The sequence below is a fragment of the Gorilla gorilla genome, chromosome 15 (assembly GCF_029281585.2).
Source record: "Gorilla gorilla gorilla isolate KB3781 chromosome 15, NHGRI_mGorGor1-v2.1_pri, whole genome shotgun sequence".
Taxonomy (NCBI): Eukaryota; Metazoa; Chordata; class Mammalia; order Primates; family Hominidae; genus Gorilla; species Gorilla gorilla.
The window spans coordinates 63,793,267-63,818,205 of NC_073239.2; the positions used below are offsets into that span (position 1 = coordinate 63,793,267).

Genomic DNA, 24,939 nt, shown 5'->3' on the forward strand with positions numbered 1-24,939 from the left:
TTTAATGTTTTATTTTTATTTATTTATTTATTTATTTATTTTTGAGAAGGAGTTTTTGCTCTGTTGCCCAGGGGGGAGTGCAATGGTACAGTCTCAGCTTACTGCAACCTCCGCCTCCTGGGTTCAAGCGATTCTCCTGCCTCAGCCTCCTGAGTAGCTGGGACTACAGGCGTGCGCCACCACATCAAGCCAATTTTCATATTTTTAGTAGAGATGGGGTTTCACCATGTTGGCCAGGCTGGTCTCGAACTCCTGACCTCAGGTGATCCACCTATCTCGACCTCCCAAAGAGCTAGGATTACACAAGAGCTAGGATTACAGGCGTGAGCCACCATGCCTGACCAGTTAATGTTTAATTTTTAAAAACACTTTAACATCTCTGAAATAGGACTGACTGTTAAAACTGGTGGTTCTTGTAATCACGATAAAAACAGGTTTTTTTTTCCTCTTCATGCTACGTAAAATAATGTTGCTTTAGATTTGTTAATGTATGCAGGTTCACTGGGTATTAAAATACAAGGGACACTGCTTATTAAGCACTGTATATATATATATATATATATATATATATATATATATATATATTTTTTTTTTTTTTTTTTTTTTTTTTTTTTTTGCTCCTGGGTCACATGTGAAAGGGTGCCCTTCTACATGCCGTAAGAGTCAGGGTTCTGGAAAAAAAATCATAAGTCTTCCATCATATGTAGAATCACATATACTACGTGTAAGTCACTAACCCATGAACAGATAAAATAATGAGTTTGAGAACACTTTGAAAATGATAAATCATTATGTAAATGCTGTGTGTGTATGAATGTAAGCATAAGCATGGGCTTGAAGTAATATTATTAGAGAAAGTAGAAATAACTTGATGCTCATTTCCAAACTTGGCACATGTGCATTGTAACAGAGATCATGATTTTCAACATTCTTCTTTTTCTTTCTCTAATAATAGGAAGCATATCAGTAAAGAGTGCTCTTTAATGCTTGCTATACTCTAGGAAATTATTTAAGTGCTTTTCACAGATTATCTCATTTGAGCCTCCCATGAATCCTGTAAAATACCATATTATTACTGTTGCTATTATCCCTATTTTACAGGAGAAAAAAACTGAGTTGTAGGAACATTACATAAGTTGATTAAAATTACTTGAGAAAGTGCTAGAGTAAAAGTGTGAGAAGCACTCTGAGACAGGAATTTGCTTGTTGAAATACATCTTAAAGTAAAATTTACTGTAAACTAACCTACATTATGTGACTTCACATAACACAGGAAGGAGAAAGTGGACAGAGAAGCCAAGATGTAAATAGTCACTGAAAAGGAAAGAAGAGAAAGCAAGAAGAACATGAAGTAAAACATTTGCAAATGTGTTTATTGCAACTCTTTTTCAAACTTACTTGATTTGAACACTTTATTTTCACTTTCTAGATTTTATGTCTCTACCAAATGAATTTGATTACAAAATTTTCCTTTTGTCTCTCTTGTACTGATGTGAGCACTCATTTAACTAATTTCATTTTAAACTACATTATCCATATCTATTCATATTGTCCCCATCTATGTGACTTCATTGTCTATGATTCTGCTCTATAAACTCTGCAATTCTGTTCTTTGATCCACTGCATATATCTGACAGTTGGACATTCTTCTCATTCTATCTACATTTTCTGTATTGCGCATGCAAGCTGAACCTATCCTCAGGAAAATTATGAAATGAATGTAGTCTTTCAAGTCCTATACATCTTCTTTTAGCATGCTTCTCCTTCTTTTTCCTAGTCCTTTCTGGTAAGTTATCTCAGCCTATTATTCTAGTTATTGGGAAGATTTTGATCGGATAAAATGTACCCCATATTATTAGGGACTAATATCTTTCTCTTATGAAAGTATTTGTAGTTTAAAGGAATACTAAATGGAAAAAAGTAGCACTAAGGATGAAGGAATGGATAACTGAATGGCAAACTGCAGAATAATTGCATCATATTCTAGAGTGGGGGGACTGATTCAGAATGGGTACCCTTCCAGCACCCCCAGATATGACTGCATTGGAAAAAGCCTTTTGGATACATTCAAAATCTCAGTCTTGTACAAGATATTACCAAAATCTGAAAAAAGAAAGATGTATGTTTCTTTCATTAAAAATTTACAACAGACATTGTAGTACTTATTTTTCATTTACTTAATAATTATTATTTGGCTGCCATATATTAGCACCATACCATCCTTATATTTTGGACTCATCGGCCTGTTAAATTGTGTTAGTTTTGAAAATTAAAAAATGTAATTCAAAGCAGAAACAAGTTAAAATAATAAAAATTAACAGTCCTCTCTACTCAACACTGTTCCCAATTTTGAAAATTAATTTGTTTCTTATTATTTTGTTCCATTCGTAAGAATCTAGTTTCTGCTACATGAACTATTACCTAAAATAGTCTTAATTTTAAAATTTTGTTTTACAATTCAAATTATCATACAACTCTGAAAAATATTTGCATGTCTGAGTATACTACACTTCAAGTTTAGATCCCAAGAAATATATACTGCAGCAAACTCTAGAAAGGAGCTAAGATTTTGAATTTAGCTGGAGCTTATATGATCCTACTGATGTAAAATGAAGCATAATATTCTATATTTAATACATTTTAGCTATAGAGATTCCCTAGTATTATTTTCATGTATAATTATGATATCTAACACAAAATATACAGAATTTGTCTAATTTTCCTTAGTTTAAACATATAATGATTTTCTTTGCAGAAACATTAACATTTGCTCTTTTATTAAGAAATACAATTGTTTTCTGTAAAACTAAGAAGTGCTAGAAAATTATGTTGCAAATGGTTAAACTGTTTCTTCAGTTGGCTTCTCATTTTTTCTCAATATATAGGAGATCTCTTCTATGAAATTACATTGATTTCATTAGTGAAAGATGAAGTTGCTGCTCATTTCTAGGCTAACTGAGTAAGTTCTGGTCTAAATATGGCTCTAAATCATAAATTATTTCGATAATCATTAATTCAGTAGTCTCCATAGAACCATGACTTACAATTTACCTAGGTTCAATAAAGACTACTGAAGATGTGAATGACACATCCTTGCGATGGAAGAGGTTACAGTTTCATTTGGGAAGCAAGTATGTAGACAACTAAAGACTACCGGAAATACAAATATAGGTAAGATCCTTAATTCAACTAAAATAGCATATGAAAAATAAACAGCAATTAAACATAGTTAGAAGGAAAATAAAATAAAATGAAAAATAAACAGCAATGAAATGAAAAATAAACAGCAATTAAACATAGAATCAAAAAATAAAATAGCAATTAAAAAATACAATGAAAAATAAACAGCAATTAAACATAGTTAGAAGGCAGCTGGGGGGCTGATTTTTGAACACTGTTAATGAATCTGTTAATGTTAATTGTATCTGCATTTCCAAAATTTCTTAGGTTTATTTAGATATATAATACCAAAAATAAAGATAAAATTAAGCTAAAATGTCAGTAGGGAAACAATGATAAGCAAGTTAATTTTTAGAATTCCCTTTATACTTTGGTTCATTCAATCACTGTCAAGCAATATTATTTGTTTCTCCCAGAAAACTCACATTTAGCCTAGTGTCCCCATGAAATATGTGATTAAAACTATCTTCCTGAATAACATTAGCACCATTAAACCGCAATTATTTCACATATCATACAGAAGCCCAGAGTTACTAAACTGAGTTATAATTCTTAAATCACTTTAATTCAGGAAGATTTTAGTGCCTGTTTGTTTAACACAATCTTATAAATAATCCCTTAGAAAGGATGTAAAATTCCACACATATCTTAATGGGCTAATTGTGCTCACTGCAGTGTTGAGTCTATAAAAGCTTTTCAATAGTGAAAGAAATCATGGCATTTTCATCTTAAATTGCAAACATAATTGCTTTTCTAAATATCTTTTTGTTTCTAACTTAAGTGCTATTGAGAGCAGAAATTTCCCCAAAACAGTAATAGAGTATTTAACATAATTTCATTTATTGAAAAAAAATCCAAGGGAAAATAACATACAGCTATCTGAAACTATTTAGCAGGAAGAAAATACCAAAAGGAATGAAATTAAAACTAAACTTTGAGATTTCAAATGAAACTAATATTCAATATAAATTTAACACAATGTATATTTGATTAAACTTACACATTTAAATATATTGATAAGACTCAAGAAATAAAAATGATATCCTGGAAACCCAGGACAACAATTAAGAGCCATACAAAAACGAACTGAAACTAACAAGCTAATCCCTATTTTATAGAATTTCCCATTGTTTTATTGAAAAATAAGAATACACTTTAGCTCAACTCATGGAAAATTAGTACAATTGAAATTAAATTCAATCAGTTGTAAATATTTCCTCGAGAAAACTATTTCAGTTTCTACCCAGAGTTTAACCTCTGCCCTACTCAACATTTTGAATTCCAGTTCCCTAATTTCAATATATTCAATGTAGGTTCAGGGTAGTGATATCACCACTCATAATTTATTAAGCTTTAAATTAATATATTAATAAAGTCATCCATATACAAATATATGGAATATTTCTCCCTTTCTAAGCCTCGCTTCTTTTTCTAAGCAGACATGAACATATGGATTGATTCAGAACTGACATAGTTCACATACAGATTTCAAGTCTTTAGTCTTTCTTTTTCTATGTAATAACAACATACATGTTTACTGATAAATACTGTGGATATTTGGCAAAGAACATTTTATATTAGATTTGAAAAAAGTTCCGATCATTCTGTGGTAGCTTTTCTCCTACACAGAAGTAGAAAATGCCACACATTGCTTTTTAAAAATAAGCACTAAGAAAACTAATAAACTGATTAGCCACAAAGGGAACATTGTAGGAAAGGAAATAGCTTGGGATTGAACCCTATGATTTTATTGTTTTCACAGAAAATGCAATAACTCCTCATTGACATCAACTACCCAGTTGCAAGAAGAGTGTACCTTCTGCTTTGGTGAGACACAGATGAAACAATTAGTAAAAAGTAGTCATCAACCAAGAAGCAAATTAATTTGGGGTAAAGATTTTCCAGTTTAAATGTCTGTTGATTGGCCCTGATCTTTGAAAGGCACATTAAAAAAAAAGTTTTGTGGTAAATAATAGGCATTCACAAGAATACTTGGAAATCAGTCTATAAAAATCAGATTATTCCATCACCATCTTTCAAATCACTAATCAGAGCAAAGAAAAATCGATCATGTAAAACACCACAGCCAGGTTCATACAGTCTTAATTACATAACTAAATGAATTAATTGTTCTTCAAGTTACACATTTTATTGACATATATGTTTATTATAAAGTTTTTAAAATAAAAATGCATGTTTGGTGAAAAGTTAATACAACTGTAATTTGTATTTCATCATATTTTAAAATACAAAAGAATTGAATTGCTTTTACTCTATTACATGATGTAACTGACTAGCTGGGTTGTAATTCTCAATATTATAATTATCATAATTCATTGCCATGCCGAAGTCAATTCTGTGATATGTGTGAAATAAAATACCTTTAGTTTAGCCTATTGCATGACATTGTGGTGTACCATGCATCTTTCAAATCTCTTAAAGAAAAGTTAATGGGAGGCCAAACTTGTGACAAAGTACTGTGAATAACACGGAAGGAGGAAACATTTTAAACAGGGATATATAGCATATTGTGATTTGCGGTGGAATTAAAAAACACGTAGCAGGAACAAGAAAAAAAAAGAGTGTACCTAGGTATGTATATGATGTACTTAAGAGAGGACTCAGATTTTTAAAATGGACAAAATAAAAATTGCATTATTTTTAAATACTGCATAGTCAATGAGCATTTGATGTAAATCTTAAAAATATGGTTGGGTGTTTTCTTCTCAGTTTAGGGCTTGTTGAAAAGTAGTAATATTAGGCATTGTTTGGCACTTCTGGCAATGTTAGTGACTTTAGTGAATTTCATTATATCTATGATGCATTTTATATATCACTACAAAGAAATGCTGCCAATTGCAATTAAAATAGGCCCAATTGCAGAGATGTTAACATGTAGAGAGACAAGCATTCTTGAACTCATGAAACAGAATAATACTCCAAATTAATTGGGATCAATTACTGGCAATAAGAGATTACATGGTATGTTCTTTCTTCCACAACATTAAAAACTCCATTGCCTGGTGCCTCTCTATAAAAGAACAAAAAATATTGGCATCAATTACACTTTAAATATGTTATCAAAATGGAAAAGGAAAAATACGTTGGTGAGTCCAGTTCATAATAAATACAAAAAATATTAGGAAAAGGAAGGCAGTTGCTAAATGAGTGTTTTAAAAGTTTCATTATTTTTACTAATATTAAAGAAGAGGTTACTTAACAAAATTTACATTTCACTTATCCCAATCTTTTAAAATTTCTGCATTTTATCCATTTACTTTCAATTAAAGCAACTGAACATATGATCTGTAGTGAAAAACGTTGATTCAAATTGTTTGTTGGTTTACGTGAATGATCCAGAACCCACTTGAGATATACATTTTATTACCATCTCAATAAGTTGGATTGCTTTGCACTTCTTCTGATTGCCCCTTTGTTCTTCACATTCATCTGCAATTTTTAAAAAATTTAATCAAAATTAATTTGTGGTACCAGCCAGTTCTCATCAACTTCTGAAGCATTGTGTATTCTTACTGTTTGAGAGGGTAGGAAAGATTTTAGTATTTTATAAATGCTTAGTAGTAGGATTGAAACTTTTTCTTACAGTTACTTCTTTGTGCAGGATTACTTAGGATAATAGGACATTTGATTGTTTACCTGAAAAGGACACACGTATATTCAAATATTCTGAATATAGTCTTTTTTATTTTTTATTTTTTTGCAAAAGCCTCACTGAAATCAACTTAAAGATCAAGGGAGGGAGAGGCAATGAGTTAAGAGTGTCCTTTTAGATCTAAAACATTTTCATTGCTATTATCAGGAATGAGAGTGCTGAAAATCAATTAAAAAGGGTGATCTACTGATAAGAGACAGTGGAGAAAAGGGGCTAGTTGCCACAAAATGGAAGTCAAGGTGAAGAGAAATTTTGTAAAACGTAAAAGAAATGCCCCAGATATTGTGTACTTGAATCTCTTTGGTCTGATAAAGTATATGGGTTACTGTGAAACTCTGAAAAAATTTTAAGATGTCTAATTCATTCAAATAAGTTATGAAACTCATTTGTTTATTATATTTAATTTAAAGGACTTGGTTCAGATCAATTCCATCACTACCTAAATATTCAAACTGGCCCCCTTTTGAACTGACTGAAAATAGACATTAAATTCCAGGTTCATATATGTTTCATATTTTACCTTCAAAGGTTTAACTGCTTTCTGCATGTATTACAATATACGGGAGTGAATCAGGGAGTTCCTATTAAAATTTCTTTCTGCAGACATTAAGGTATGTGGAGCACTGAAGATTTATCCCATGGTAACCAATAAATTGTATAACTAATTTCATTTTAGTGATAAGTGAACATTGCTCAACAAACACACATACTGCTTGTCATACCTTACCTGGAAAGAGGCTTTATTGAACATAGCTGTAAAATTATATTTTAAGTTGAATTACTGAATTTGCACAAACATTTCTACAGAATTGTTTTAAAAAATCAAGCTTTGTCATTTTCCACTACATTTTGTTGTGCTTTTATATTAATATTTGCAAATGTTATAATTTAATACTTATATTCCAATTACTTGCATAATCAGTTTTTTTAATCCTGGGGTGTTGAAAGAACATATAATAATAATATTCTTCTTAGACAAAAGTCTTTTTAAATGAAGTTAAAAGCTGAGATAATTTAAGGAAAATGATCTTCGAATTTTCATAACCAACAGGTTTAAGTGAAATTTACAATGCATTGGAAAACTGGCTGGTTAAAGATATGATTTGTCCTCAGGTAGCTCAAAATCATTTTTACAGGTTTTTGTTTTTTTGTAAAAGTGTTTTTATAACCTTGGTAAAATAATAAAATAATATTTCACAATTTGCACAGAGTCTGACTAAAGGGCAGAGGCATATTACCCTCAGAGTTTAGAATAAAGCCAGATTTTTCAGGCCCAGTTCCACTGTAGAGTTAGTATGCACTGCAATCCCAAACATTTTCTTGTTCCCTCTAAAGCTAGGGCCAATTTCATTTCAAATGGAGGTTAGAGTAAAAAAATCACTTTTGTGTTTTACCACCTTCTGCACTAAGTATTCTTAATAACCTTTTGCTCTGGTTGACCCATTTAATAACCTGGAAGAAAAAAAGTGTTGCTCCATGTCTGGTCTCAATGGAAGTGATTTTCTAATGGACAATAAGCCGAAAGGCCATGGCTGGCTGTCTAGGAGGTTAAACAACAAATATCTTGTCTGCATGGGCTTACGCAGCAGCTTCGGTCCTTTCTTCTTCAGAAGCGGCTTTGTTGTCTTGCCTGTAATTTGCACATTTAGGCTCCGTAGTTTGTTTATAAAATAGTTTTACACAAACCACTCTTAGCAGTGCAAGCTTCTGAGTTGAAAATTATTCAGGCTTGTTTCATTGAAGGCACTTGGTTTCCATGGCAATTTATAAAAGATGGTGGTTTGGTTTCTTCATTGGAACAGATGACGTAGTTTGGGTGTTCAAGTGGCCGCAAGCAAACTCCGATAAGCCTGTGTAATATGTAAGCCCAGGTTTACCATCCTGGATAGTAGTGCATGCAAAAAGAGACAGCATACAGTTATCTAGCTTAGCCATGGGAGAAAAATAATAATAATAAAGGTGGGATGGGGATAAGGTGGGGAGAAACATGAATGCTTTAAATAATTCTGAGTTCGGGTTATTTTCAAGGAAGGGTAACAGCCAAAGGTAAAAGGGCCTACATTTATTTAATTCTCTATGAAAACCTTCTCGAAAGGAAAATAAATGCCAGCTCTTCACGTACCCTGTTTACAGTGAGGTTTTTGTTGGCAGGCCATTAGGTTTCCATGGTAACAAGCAAACTATTCATTTGAAACAAAACCAGCCATGACTTTGTGCTTTGACAAGGATTTCTATAGCTCTTTTTTTTTTCTTTTTTTCATTTTTTTTTTTCCAGAGTCCAACCAGATGACGCTGTAATCTTTTTAGCCACAAAAGCACCTGAAGGTCTCTTCTCTACTCAGGTCAAGATTATCTCTTATGTTTAGTTTGGAATAAGTTATACTTCCATGGTGTCTTTTTATCCCCAGTGCTTAAAAAAATTTGTTTTTATTATTTTATTTTTGAGTCAGTAGTCAGTGGAGGAATCTTTGGTAGTTTGTTTGTTCAATGTCCATTTACAAAGACTCTTTCTTCATGCCAGTGCCTGGTGAATCTTTTATAGCCTCTGCCAGGATAAGGTCACCTTCGAGGACTTAAGATAGAGATGAGGACGATAACGGGAAAAAGCCATATATGAACCAAAATCCCAACAGCACCATCAACGGAATCTAAAGATAAGGAAAATAAATGCAAACAAAAAAAGAAGAAGAATAAGCATTCCACGTAGCTACCAACACAACCTTGGTGAATAATAAAACAAGTATATGGAAAATATTTCTGGAAAATATTTATTTTTATTTTGTTTTATTTATCAGCTTCATTGCTAAGGGAAGTGAAAAGGAAAATGAATATATGGTAAGGCACTTGATAAAAAGATTTACAGATTTTGAATTGATATAATATGCTATGAAAACTTGTTCATAACATATTCACATAGGTTTGTGGTTGAGCTCAATCTTGAGTTCTGCTAGCCACAGGAAAGCAGGAACATGGAGAAAATTATCAGAATACTTCAAAAAGTAGATTTTTTTTCAAGCTTCCTGAAGTGGATAAGCTTGAAGACTGAAAGAAAATCTATCTTAATGAAAACTAGAAAGGGATGGTTATGTGTACAGAAATTAACTATTGCAACTAGTAGATGATCCATGTTTAGATCGGTCTATTATCTATAAATTATACAAATCATTTTCTCTTTATTTTAACTTTTAGAGGCAGGATGAAGTCCATTCAAACTAAAAAATCCCTTCCACCAATCGGCCTGGAAAGTCCTACTGTAATTGGGATTTCTGTTAAAACCTGGTGTCCAGTTGATGCCTCTTAGAATGCATGCCTTACCGTGGAGGGATAACACAAGTATAATTCATTAACCTAGCTAAAGTTGCAAAGTGGCTTGTATCCAGGGGAGAATTGAGTTTGAAAATTGAGACATACAATCTTGTATCTGCATGGTGTGGACCATAGTTCCATTTATTGCCTGGAAAGAATTGGCAGCCTGAGGAATCAGGAAAAGGCTTTCAGCCTTCAGGCTGGTCTGTACTTAGAATATAATATTCATTTAATAATCATCAATCAATCAAATGCTAGTCATAAAATGAACTTAATAAATGGTAATTAAATGACACAAATGTAACAGAAAACTTTCTGATGCCAAATAGATTATTTGTGTTCAATTAAGATTATTTATTTCCCCTAATTTATAGAGTTTAAATATAAATACACCCAATACATATAGGGGGTATTTTCATATTTAAAACTGCCACACATTTCTTGGATTTGTTAGTTTAAGAGAAAAAAACTATAAAAATGTTATATTGTAATAGAACTTGTACAGTAATGAAGTCCCTATGGGCTTTCACAGGCATTTATTGTGGCTAGTTTTATCAGTTATGCTTTCTTTCTGCACTAGGGAGTAAATAATTTCCTTTGCTTTCTTCCTTTGAAAAGTTTAATTCAATTTATTGAATTTATTTATAATATTTGTGCTTACATTATGAAAATGTAAAATTTCTGTATATAGTTGTAACTGCCTTCAATTAATAAAATGTTACTGCCACTCAGTCATACTATGAAATTCAAAAGAAATCCTATTCTCCTTTGAGGAGAATACATGTTTTCCTGTGCATTAGAAAAACTCTTCTTTAGAGTATAGCTACTGGTTTTCTAAAGCAGAACTAGACAGACACAAGGATACATTTTTACTAAATATGTTATTTGAAATACTAAGTATATGACTTTTTAATATATTTTCATTTTATATAACAATGGGCAAAATGGCTCATTGTTATATAAAAATCTTAGTTTTTGTCTTTTGACAATACTTAAGAATTGAGTCAATTCAGTTCATATGAGTAATCAGTAGACAATTGTACACATTCAACTTTCAGCATCTAGACTGGTATAGTTTCTCACTAAATATAGAAAATTACCAAAGACTCTGATTTGCTCTAGATTTATACAACATAGATTTTCATGCTTTTGTATGTGCTAAATAATTGATGAGTAATTTGTGTAAATTTAGTTTGATTACTTTCCCTATATATGACCACAAAATAAAAGATTCCAGATGAGTCTAAGATAATCCTTCAATTGCAGTCATTTTTAACAGGAATGATTTTAGATTTCATAGCTTCGAATGTGAAATATGGAGATGAGGATTTTAAGAAGCAGCTAAATACATAATTCTAAATCTTTGTGCATTATTCATCGTGTTTTATTTATATCTCTTCTATTATAAAATGGACCTGTGACAAAAAAATTAAATATATCATTAAACCATAATATTCAAAAAAGGGTATAAAGTGAAAATCAAATTATTAAACAAGCTTGTGGTGCAGATAGGAGATTAGACCATAAATATTAGGTCTACTTCATTACTTAATATATGTATTTAGGCTCTTTACAATGCTGAATCTGTTAAAATGGCTGGCAAAAGGCCAGGCACAGTGGCTCACGCCTGTAATCCCAGCAGTTTGGGAGGCCGAGGCAGGTGGACCACCTGAGGTCGGGAGTTCGAGACCAGCCTGGCCAACATGGTGAAACCGCGTCTCTACTAAAAATACAAAAAATTAGCAGGGTGTGGTGCCGCGAGTCTGTAATCCCACCTACTCAGGAGGCTGAGGCAAGAGAATCACTTGAACCCGGGAGGCGGAGATTGCAGTGAGCAGAGATTGCACTGTTGCACTCCAGCCTGGGCAACAAGAGCAAAACTCCGTCTCAAAAAAAAGAAAAAAAAATTGGCTAAATCAGGAAATATATTCACTATATTCACAAACTGGGCGAATAAAAGCATCTATGCTGACATGGTAAGGCTTTGTGTCCTCACACAAATCTCATCTTGAAATATAATCCACATAATCCCCATGTTTCAAGGGAGAGACCAAATCTCATCTTGAAATATAATCCGCATAATCCCCATGTTTCAAGTGAGAGACCAGGTGGAGGTAACTGAATCATGGGGGCGCTTCCCCTATGCTCTTTTCATGAAAGTGAGTTTTCACTAGATCTGATGATTTTATTATTATTATTATTATGTTTTTGAGACGGACTCTTGCTCTGTCGCCCAGGCTGGAGTGCAGTGGCGTGATCTTGGCTCACTGCAAGCTCCGCCTCCCGCGTTCACGCCAATCTCCTGCCTCGGCCTCCCGAGTAGCTGGGACTACGGGGACTACACGCCCGGCTAATATTTTTTCTTTGTATTTTTAAATAGAGACGGGGATTCACCGTCTTAGCCAGGATGGTCTTGATCTCCCGACCTTGTGATCCATGCGCCTCGGCCTCCCAAAGTGCTGGGATTACAGGCGTGAGCCACCGCGCCCGGCCAATCTGATGATTTCATAAGGGGCACTTCCCCCTTCTCTCAGCAATTCTCCTTGCTGCCTTGTGAAGAAGGTACTCTGCTTCCCCTTCACCTTCCGCCATGATTGTGAGTTTCCTTAGGCCTCCCAGCCTTGCTGAACTGTGAGTCAATTAAATCTCTTTCTTTTATAAATCACCCAGTGTTGGGCAGTTCTTTATAGCAGTATGAAGATTGACTAATACAATTTACATTGTAAATATGTGCTATGTATATGGGTTCATCAAATATTTTAATACAAGTTTTTAAATCTTCTAAAACAAATAATATCAAAGTGTTTTAAAATCTTAATTAAAAATCAAAGCGTACTTGCCTTATGTAGATCTAAATCAAAATCTCACTTCTATTTTATCTTAGGCCAAATATGTCTACAACTGAATTTAATACTTTAAAAATAACTGAACAAACTTTAGGGTATTAGATATAAGAAATTTCTAAATAAACCGACTAAAATAACTCCGTTTTTAAAATTAATTAAATTAAATGTTAATTTAATAGTAATGTTACTTTAACGTTACAACAAACCAATCTCAAGCAAAGATACTTACTCTTAGTTGCTAGGTCTTGTTTTGCACATTCTCCTTCTGCAATTGATACATCATCAATAGCAATGTCACCTTCTATTCCAGGACCTCGGATACCTTCAAAAATGAGCTACAAATATGAATGAAACAAACCTAAATGTGGAGCTTTGATTTGCAGATCAATTTCTCTTGAGAAATCAAGGTGACAAAAATAAACTTGTCAGTAATCCTGGCATCTTTTATATTTGATGGCTTTCAAAATTAAAACTTGTAGAAAACATAAACTTTCCTCCCAAAACCAGTAATTGAATCTTCCTTGCATTGTATTAGTTTTTCACATCAAAAGCTCTGTGTCGATTTTAAAGCAAAACTAAATTTAATTAAATAATACAATAAAAAAAACAATGACTACACATCCTCTTTTAATTTTTAAGGATAAGAAAAAATGTTTTATTTGAAAAGTCTTTCTCTGAAATAGATTCTTTCTGGTTTTATCTGAACATAACTCATAACATTAGTTTTCTAGAAATATTTTAAAGGATGAATCAATTCTGAATTCTTTACAACAGTAATATATATATTGAAGCCCGGAACAAAGTTTTTCTATCTCTGACATTGATTTCTCACAAATAGATTGAATAGGTTCGTCATATTCCCATGTTGACTTTATAATTTACCTCCATGATTTCACTGCTGATATTCCATTTTTTTAAACTTGAAGATATTTATCAGTCTATTTATGTTGAATATCTCATGGTATACCTTTGAATTTATGGTGTCTATAACAATGGTGGTCACTGAGGCTCAGTGCATGAATATTGAAAGAATAAATGAGTACAATCAGAATGCTTTATTATTAAATACTTAAAACAATGACAATAGAAGCACAATTAGCAAATTTATATATTTTTTATTTTTACAGAAACAGGACTCTTTTAGAATTTCTTTATGACTCCCAAATTATTCCTTGCTTTCAGCAAAACTTTTTAATCTTTTTGATACTGTAAGGCAATTCATGCATTTAGTGGTGGGTGTACAGTTCTAGAAAAATATTTACATGTTAAAAGGAAATATCTACTTTGGTCATTCCGAAGAATAGTTTAATAAAGAGCTGTTTCTAACATCAATCTGGTAATGTGCTTTATTAATAACATTTCTGGACTTATGTCATCACAACAAATCTGACAATGTTTATTTTTATCAATGCCAAAGTTTTTGTTTTTGTTTTTGTTTGAAAACATCTCCTCAAAGGCAAATCAGAGTCATTTCTGAACTTTTCAAAGCTGCTGTCCTGGGAAAGCCATAGCTTAATTATGATGATTTTGAGAGCACTTAGGCTACTTTTGAGAAATTTATCCAATGTTCTTTGATATGCTCTCATAATATTATCAGTGGGAATCTCCAGGTAGTAAGCAGAGACATCAGTTGTCAACTTTTGTATTGAGACCCTGTCCTTCACTTAAATGTAGTTCATCAAACAAATAATAATTTTCATGATTTGATAGCAGAGAAAAATTTGAGTTCTTACTGATATACAGATATGATAAATATGGAGTTTCCTGCTTATCTATGTTAAGATAAGCATGTTCTTAAAGATTCTCCAAAGCCATCTCTTTGAAAAACATTTAAAACGGTCTGTTTCACTGAAGCCAAAACAAAATGGCAGCTGTAGTTCAAATATTTAGAACCAAGTTAGAGTTTAGCAAATTCTCAGTCCTCAGATAGAATTTACAATGAAGTATTATTTTGGCTGCTTGGAAATGGACTTCCATTTGAGATAGGATGGTGGCTGGAAAGGTAACTGGGAAGTGGCTTTAAAAAGTCTCAGAAGACTTTTTAACAGTCCTTTATTTAAACGGTCTATGAGAAAGGATTTAGAAAAAAATGAACGGTATGAACATTTGAGAGAATTGAATATGAAGAAAAGGAAGTCATTTTAAGGTGCAGAATATTCCACATTATGGATGTAATTTATTTAACCAGTACCCTATAGTCATTGTTAGACATTAAAACTATTGTCTCCTATTATGAACAAGGCTGAGGTGACTACGTTTCAAATAATTATTATTCATACTTATTTAAAGCACATTGTTCTTTAAGGTCTTTACAAATTGCCCGTATGAGCAAACTACCTGTGAGAAAATATTTTCCTTTTTCCAAAAGGTAGGTTTTTAAGTCTTGGGGTATATTTTCCCTCTTTGATATGTGTCCCTTACCTGATAGAGAGTCAATGTTAGAGTAAATCAATAGTTAATATTAAATACTGCTTGTAGAGTGCAATACAGGGTTTACAATGTAGCCATAGCAAAGATAAGGGGTTTGCATTCCCATGGGCTTTATGTGGGGAAGTGAGATGTGGTGAAGAGTCTAATAAAGGTGGGTTAAAATGCTCTGCACCTGCTAGCACTTGAAATTTACACAGATAAAGCTGAAGTCAAAATCCTTTTATTAGGAAGGATGTTTGAAAAACATCCACAATGTTCTGTATCACTGAAGCCAAAACAAAATGGCAGTACATGGATTTCCTACCTTAGCTATGTAAAGGTAAAAAGTTTGAAGAAAATACACTTTTTGTTATTCAAAGTACACAATTGCTTTCACTTAGTAAGTTCTTGTTACTTCCAGATGGGAGTCATATAAAATGGTGAGATTTCTTTAAAAATCAAAACTAAACATACATGTCGTCAAAGTCATTTCTGAACTTTTCAAAGCTGCTGTCCTGGGAAAGCCATAGTTTAATTACAATGATCCTGCCATTACTCAAAGCATTTCAAAACTTCTCCTGCTACTGCCTTTAAAGGATTAAACAATCCTCCTTTTTCTATTAATTTTCTTTTTCATCCTGTCCTCCTGCCTCCCTGTGCAGCTTGATCAAAATCAAAAGATTGGACCTAGGCTTGTGCTAAAAAAAAAAAAAAAAAAGTCCCAGAGCAGTGAAATTGTGAAAGACAGACCCTTTTGTAGTCAGATTGAGAGAATGTGTCGGGAAACCATCTGTAGTAAACATCAGGAAGCAGATTGACTAATGTAATTTAATATGTGTGCTACCCACCTACTGGCAATATGTTGACTCTAAGTCTGTGGTTTGCTGAACAACAAAAATAGCAATCAACAAAAATCAAAGCGTCACGTGTCCAGAGGGCTTCCTATACTTAGAACATTACCTTATATGAATATTTCACGCCTTGGTGATACCGAATGAATGAAGTGGTACAGTAAAAAAAGTAGGCTGATTTGCAAATATATTATTTATATTTACATTTACAATTATTGATACTACATTTTGTCATTGATAAAGCAAGGTAATTTCTTTAAGCATAGCAGGAATTTTAGACATTTTGTGTAAATAAATCTAATTAGTTATTTATTGGTATGATAAAGATAATTTCTAGCAATAAAACTCTTAGTACAGTCATAATTTGTATTTTTAATATTTATTTGTAATCTTGTGATGATAAAGAATCTATTTTAATAGGCCAGAGAAATCTGCAGTCTTCCACAAGGACCTTTTTGAACAGAAAGGAAAAGAAAGGTCCTGTGTAGCATGTTTATTTGTTTCCTTTTAACTTCCACAGTTTTGCTATTACGAAGATGTAGATTATTTTTTAACTGGTTGAATTTCACCAATAAATATTTATTGCATGGTTTTATTTATGCTCTGAGCTGTTGACTACAATTATATTTCTGAATTACTTTAATTAAATTTTATAGATTCAAACAGATTCATAAATGACTACTAGACAAAGATCTAGAGAGAGCATGTTTTACTTGACATGGTTTCTGTGTGAGTTAGATTAGACAAATATAAAGTGCAGATATTAAATTTAAGTAATGTGCCTTAGCCAAACTTTTAAGCATTTGTAAAAATAAATCTTTGCTGACGTTTTCTAGAATACACAGATGAGAAATTATAAGTGCATTAAAATATGATGTATTTAGCCATAGAAGATGTGATCTTTACACAACAAAAAATCTTAATTATATTTATCTCGAGAATTAAGACTCTCTAGTTTAAAGAGTTAAATTGTCATATTTTTATGAATTTCCATCATTATTTTGACTACTATTACATTACAGAGATAAAACCATTTTCGTTTCCTCTTCAGTACTTCTGAAATGCATTTGGTTTAACTAACTTGAAGAAGGAACTAACAGCATCTAGGTACCCATGGAGAAAATGTGAAAGTTTAGGTCTCCTAAAAGAGGGATAAAATTATGCAAAACCTGTTCCTCCCGCACAATAGCACTATTATTTAAAATTATTTCCCTTAATTGAAATGACAAGTTTAAAACTGAAATGTTTTCACAGTGTGTTCATGCAACTCCGCAACCGTAACATACAAAAAATATTGCTTAATCAGAAAATTAACTTTTGGTAAGTAAATTCAAACGGGAATTCTAAAAAATTAATGTGGATTTCTGTAATAGAATTGTACCTCACAAAATTGTTTCATTAGTTGACAGTTTCTTACACACATTATAATGCTTTAAAACATACAAATATAGATGTCAAAATAAAGATATAGATGATGCTATAAAAGTATGTGTCAAATGTAATTTCTCAGCAAGAAAAGAAGAGCTACATGAATCACGAATGTGTAAAAGTAGATGGGGGAATTAAATAATACAATGCACTTCTGATGATTTGCCTTCATTGTTAATGGTGACTTCTGCAAATATTTACAACATAGTTTCTTCCTGACAAAAGGCAAATCACTTCTAATCATTACTGCTAAGGCAAATGCAAAACCCTAAGACTGCAGTTTGAAAATTGACAGTATATGTCACTTTGAAAAACTTCAGGATATAAATATATTTAAAAATAACCATTAGCATTAATAATGTTATCTTTATTTTATCACTGGTTTAGCAAATAATTGAACTATCCTCAACCATTACAAAACAAATTTGAAGAGAGACAGCATAATAGACATAGTGGGTAACCTTGGTTTTTTCCCTGGGGAAACTACCCAAATATGAACAGTGAGTTTAACTTAACAATACTCTGCCAGTTCATCTTGTGGGACAAATGTCAATTAGTTGTCCACATTTCTAATATTAAATAATAACATGAGAGTCGACTGTTGGCAAAGACAAAGAAATGCATCAAATTGTGAGCTGCAATTGGTAAATGTTTTCAATGGTTAAGTCAAGAGCCACCATTGTGTCCATATAATTGCCCTGGAATGTGGCTTAGAATGCCAGATATGCTACATGAGCATGTAATGTCTACTAATGAGGACAATATTTTCTAGCTTATTATTATTCTTAGTTGGAACATAAGGCAGCATGATGTAAGGAGAGCAGTATAGTCTCTTTTCCAGTCCCTGTTACAGTGTTAAGCATTTGTATCTTAATTTTCTCAAAAATTTCTCAAAACCTGTTTCTAAGTCTTTAAATGAATATGTAAGAGCAGGAGATTTCCAGAATCCCTTTCTCTTAAACTAAGAAAATGTAAAGAGCATCTTGTGTCTCACAATCTAGTTGTATACTTTACCCCTGGAAAACATTTGGAATATACTATGAAAGAAGTAAAGCATTAAAAGGGGATGGTTAAATAGTTTCCCTGGTATGTGATGTAAAATTAATTGACATTATAAGAATATATCCATTTTGCTTCTTTGGAATTGTTGCCCTAATTTTTCCCAGTGTAGCAAAATCTATTTTCATCCCAAGCACTGATCATGCTAAGTTAATTCTAGTAAATGAACCCAACATAAATTTCAATAGAATAAAACTTCTACTTGTCTTGAAAAGTACTAAGCAATAATTGTATTTTCAGCTAAGCAAACTAATTGGACACACTCAAAGGACTGTCCAAGTAATTTTATAAAGGATTTATGGATCAAATTAATTTAAAGTCATGCAACTCAAAACAAATAAAACAGTGTAAATGCTAGTGAAAGAGACTCAAAGTCACTTATATTCTGTGTAAAATTTCAAGAGGTAAAAGTTGTGCCTTCCACTTGAAGTAAATACATCCTCAAATACCAGAAAGTTACATTTGAGTAATATTAAAACTTCTCAAAACTTAATTTATATAGTAATATATTGGTATCATTGTTGTTATCAGGAGTTCCTAGAAGACATTACATACCAAAGAAAGTATTTTTGAGAAGTTTGACAAGTTATAAAAGATTTTTGGGTAAAAAAAATATTTTGTATAAAACAATTCAAAACAAATTTCTCTAAAATGAAACGAGACAAAAACAACGAAAGTGGCATGGGATTATTTAGTTATGTTTCATGTTTCCTTGAACAATTAAGATTAATGAAATAAAGTCCTTAGCCAATAGACCTAGAAATATGTTGGGAAATGAAAGAGCATCGATCAAAATGAAACGATGATTTTATCTATCTTTATTTTCCACTGGTAATTTAAATAGCTTAAAAATGCATCAATTCAAACTGTTTACAAATACAGATTGTTCCATTTGTTTCCATAGAGTAACAGGAACAAGGCTATATTTCTACTTTAAATTACCAAATAACTGGGCCAACCACAGTGTTCAGGATACTAGATATCAGATAATGAAGAAGTGTGATCCCTGGGAAATGGGAGTCAAATAAGGTGAATTCTGTTGACCAATACAAAGTTTATAGGCCATGGTGCAAGTAGAGGAAAAGAAGGTGAAACCTGGTAGAAAATCTGAGTTGAGGAGATGAGAGTTCAAAAAAACAAGGGAAGCTGGAATGTTCAGGGCAGAATACCAGAGAAAAACAGTGGCAGAGAAAAAGAGAGAGAGAAATAGAGCACTGCAGAGAGTCCCCCTTGAGTATTCAGCAGAGTACTGATCAGGACATGAAATGAGCAATCTACCCAATACTTGGGAAGGAAACAGGGGTGAATTTGAGTTACTAGTGCCCAGCATTCACAGGACTGGGAATGGTGACTGTTCCCATCCACCACATGGAAAAACCTCATAATAAATGGGACATTTGGTAGACGACTCAGAGTAGTCTTGCCTCCATCATGAAAAATAATTAGCCCTATACCAAACATTACTCTAGTCTCGCCTAAGAAATCTTAAAAGCAACACCTAAAATAATCAAACTCTTCTGAAGTAACTCAACTATCTTCCCTGAAAAAGCTCAAGAATACTTATAAGAATACAAAAATATGCAGCACCTATCAAGGTAACAGTCACAATGTCTGGTACCCAATCAAATTACCAGACTTGTAAAAAAAATAACGAAAACACTGATCCATTATGAGAAGAAAAATCAATCAACTGAAGCCAACCAAGAACTTATACAGATATTAGCAATAGCAGATAATGATTTAAAATGGTTATTATAACTGGATTTCATATATTCAAAATATTAACTAAAGACATACAAATATTTTATAAAAGATTCAAATTGAACTTACAGAGATGAAGAATCCAATGACTTGGATGAAAAATACACTGAATAAAACTAAAAGTAAATTAGACATTGCAGAAGAAACTATTGTTGAATGTGAAGACATTAATAAAAACTATCACAAATTAAACATAAATAGAAAAAAATGAAAATGCCTTAATGAGTTGTGTGACACTTTCAAGCAATTTTATGTATGTGTGATTGAAATCTTCAAAGGAGAAGAGGAGAAAAACCTCAAATTTTATGAAAACTATAAATCCACAGATCCAAGAAATTCAGTGAACACAAAGCACATACAGAAGGAAGAAAAATATATCAAAGCACATCACAACACAATTTATAAATACAAATGATAAGGAAAATCTTAAAAGCAAACAGAGAAAAAGTCACATTACATACAGAAGAATAAACTTAAGGCTATCCACAGATTTATTCCTGGAAACAATGCAAACAAGAAGAGTATGGTACAATATCTGAAAAGTTCTAAAAAAAAAACAACAAGGATGCTATAATCAGTGGAAATCTTTCAAAAAATGTGTGGTATATTATGACCTTGGTATTTTTGTTTATTGTGAACTTTGCTGGAATTTTGTGTTGGAGAGGCAGTCATGTGGAAAGTGAAAGTATATCTAGAATAATATCAACTTTTTAGAAAAAAATTGCTTTTTAATGACAATATCAGTATATACATTTTAATATTAAGGTTACTTCTATCAGTAATACTTTGGAATCCTGTCTTCCCAGTTTAATTTAGTTTGATGATATGTTGTCATTCATTTTCACAATTGTATTGTTCTTCATAGGAACAAAATGATTCTTTTATTTTTCAGAATCATATGGGAATAAATCTTTTAAATATCTGTATATAATTAGTCTTACTCTCTGATTCTTTATCATTGTGAATGACTATGTATTTTTATCATCCTGGTTTGATTTAGAAGTGCAATCTCCAAAGCAATTAGAATTTATAGATTAGATTACAAGAAAAGGTCATTCCACCAATTAAAAACTGGCACAATTTTCTATACCCTTACAACATATGCCATGAAATGCATAAAAAAAATCACTAGTAGATTCAATGCTATAAATATAATGTCATGCAATAGATCTGAATTCTTTTGAAATAAGGCATAGAGCTGTAGAAGATATATGTCATAGACTTTGAAGATATTTTACCATATTTTTAAAATATAAAAATATTTGGATATGTATATATATATTTATATATGTATATATGTTTATACACATTAAAATCATTAAACAGTATATTAACTCCATTGAAATAGTTTAATGATCTGTTGTCTCTAGCTATCATGGCCAGTGTGGCAGTCTTTACAATTTCTATATCTTTACTGGTAACTCTCTTAGCTAACTCTCTAAGCTTTACTTCTTTTCTATATAGAAACAAAGAAAAATAACTTATTTAAAGTCATCTTAATTTTAATAATCACTGATCAATTACTGATATGGCATTAAATCAGAAGGAACTTTTTGTTATAAGTATATAAAATTTAATCAAGAAAAATTCAAACAGATTGAGAATTGATTACCAAGTTCCATTATTATAGAAACTTATAATAATTTTTTTTTCAGGGAGTAAAACATAAGCATGTGATTTTATGGAAATGGATTACATTTTTTCCAGGCAAATCATTTAAATTTTGATAAACTATTATTCAAACCAATTACTTGATGAGTATTAATGAATAAAGGAAAAGCACATTTATCTTTATAAAACAGCTTTTAGAACTAAAGCAAAACCTAATCATATAATTTTTGTGATGCTTATATCGTGGAATTTCTGAATATTCATATTTTAATATTTGCTCAAGATCCACCTTTAATGTTATGCTCATTTACAGCAATTAATTAGCCAAAACTACTTTTCTTACCTGAAATGAAGTAATTGGGTATATATTAACATGAGCCTCATTCCATCTTTGTCCTTTATTCCCACTTGAAGACCACAGTGGATTCTCTATTGTTGTTTGCCCTTTCAAACGTAGATAAACATTTAAGACACCTAAAAATGACAATAAAACTTTATTTTGCATATTCATTTTCACCTCAAATTTGTTTTTCCTTGACCAAACACTTGTAAACTTTTTAAACTGAAATTTTACAGAACACTCTAGTGTCTTGTCCTCTCTTCTCCTCTCATTTCCTATCTTGCTCTTATGACATTTGACATTTGATCCAAAAGTAACCGTGTCCTAATTCCCTAGAACATGTGCATGTTGCCTGATATTGCAAAAGGGATTTAAGGATTTTGCAGCGGGGAGATTATTCTAGATTATTAGGGTGAGTCCTAAATGCAATTACATATAGCTTTATAAAACAGAGGCAGAGGGAGATTTGATACAGGAAAGAAGGCCATGAGAGATAGAGATGCTTTTTTGTATTGTTAGTAGAGATGGGGTTTCACCGTGTTAGCCAGAATGGTCTCGATCTCCCGACCTCGTGATCCACCAGCCTTGGCCTCTCAAAGTGCTGGGATTACAGGCGTGAGCCACCATGCCTGGCCTATAATACCTTCTTTAAAGCCTCTATCTGCTAAGTCCAAAGTCTAACTTTCTTAAGTTTGGTTTCTACGAACTGATGTTAACTTTTTATGGCTATGAATCATATATTCTATTTATTTGTATATCTAGTGACTTTCAGTGAGTAATGGGCATTGTAGATAGAACATTATAGAGACTCTTCAGCTGTAATCTTTCTCAGAAGGCTATTGGCTCCTGTTATAGCAAAATGTTCAGTTATAAATTGACCATGCTGAACTTGTATAGGCTTGGTTTTCCACTACTAATGCAGATCTGTGAAAAGCCAAAATTGTTGCCCTAAATTCTCTAACTTTATGGGACTCAATCTCTAAATCTGTCTTACCTATGAATCTTATTGGGGCTTGCATTTAGGCTGTTTTAGAGAATGTCTAGAGAAGGCCTTTCTCCCAGGTATGATTCTAGCCTTTCTGGTTTCATTGTGCTGCCAGGGGTTTTATGAGATCTCTACACTCTCATGAAGTTTCATGGCTGAGACTTCAATATTCCATGCTGCTCTCCTCTCAGGTCTCCTTGCTCTCCCCATCTTTGTTGTGCTGTCAGTCCCACAAAGGTTGCTGTATTATAAGTCTTGGTTTTTCTAGTTTTCTACATGTACAGTCTAGCCTTCAGCAAATAGTCATGAGGGAACCCCATACAGACTTCTGGATTCAACCCTGCATATTTCTTTTCTTTCTGTTACCCTGACCCACAGATTCCAATGACATCAATTGTACAGTACACTAATCTTTGTTTCCTGACTGAGTGGGATCTTCATATTCTGCTTGAATTTCTGGGATCTGTGGCAAGGTCAGGAAATTTTCCTCAGGCAGATAACTTGACTGTCATGGAGATCACTCCATTAGTTTCTCTTTTCTCATCCATTGCAGTCCTACCCTGTTTTTTGGTCTATTCTCTAAAAAATGGTTTCTAATATATTTTGCCCATTTTTATGCTTGTTTAGGGCAACAGGACTTATCTGATATCATTTACTACTCCTTAGCCTTAAGATGATCTCATTTTGATAACAGATAATGATATAAATTAGTAATATGTTAATATATACACTTCACAATATACATATAAACTTTCCATATAATGTAGTATATAAACTTATTTATATGCATATGCTACATAAATTCTAATGAACAGAAAAGACAATATAACATTATCATTAAATCACTCAGAGGGTAGCCTTCTTAACATTTTGGTGTATGTTGCTTTAGCCTTTAAAAAATATTTACCTGCTCATGTATCGTTATATGATATAGAGTAGCTTATCCTTCAACTTTTTAAAGAAATTTTCTTTAATTATTTACACATAAGACCACATGTATGCATATAATAGAAGTATATAAATATGCGTATCCATGTTTTAAGCAAAAACTGCATTCTTTATATCACAGCTGGATGACTCTGCCTTCATCTCTTAATCTCTTGTTCCCTCAACTTCCTCATCAGGCAAATGATAACTAAATGATGATAACTAGCATAAGTTTTTAGTGAGAATTAAAGTATGTAAACCATATATTATTTCTCATATAATCAGCACTACATTTATTATTATATAAAGATATTCAACTAAGGTTTCTCTATTCCTCTATTGATGTGTTAGGTTATATTAATGCATTCCATAATGTTGAACTAATCGTATATTACAGGAATAAAATGTACTTTATAATAGACCATTGACTTTTTATTATAAGGCTGAATCAATTTGATAGTATTTTATTTTGGAATAATTCATGTATGTTTATCCTTATGGTTCTCCAGTTTTCTTTTTTGGTTTTATCTTTCAGTGTTGCATTTTCACTTTTTGCTTCAAAA

The 24,939-nt window shown here is 32.1% G+C and overlaps 1 protein-coding gene across 2 annotated transcripts in view; it reads right to left on the bottom strand.

The window, feature by feature from the left end:
• Positions 1–3,330: 3,330 nt before the first annotated feature.
• The window catches only part of MDGA2 (MAM domain containing glycosylphosphatidylinositol anchor 2), an 834,858-nt gene continuing 813,249 nt past the window's right edge, over positions 3,331–24,939 (bottom strand). For both annotated transcript variants that reach the window (XM_004055127.5, XM_055362264.2), the window contains exons 15-17: positions 22,468–22,598; positions 13,235–13,340; positions 3,331–9,501 (exon numbers count right to left, since the gene is read on the bottom strand). In XM_004055127.5, the coding sequence (XP_004055175.2) occupies positions 9,413–9,501; positions 13,235–13,340; positions 22,468–22,598 (326 nt within the window). In that variant the 3' untranslated portion in view covers positions 3,331–9,412. The remainder of the gene's footprint in view (positions 9,502–13,234; positions 13,341–22,467; positions 22,599–24,939) is intronic.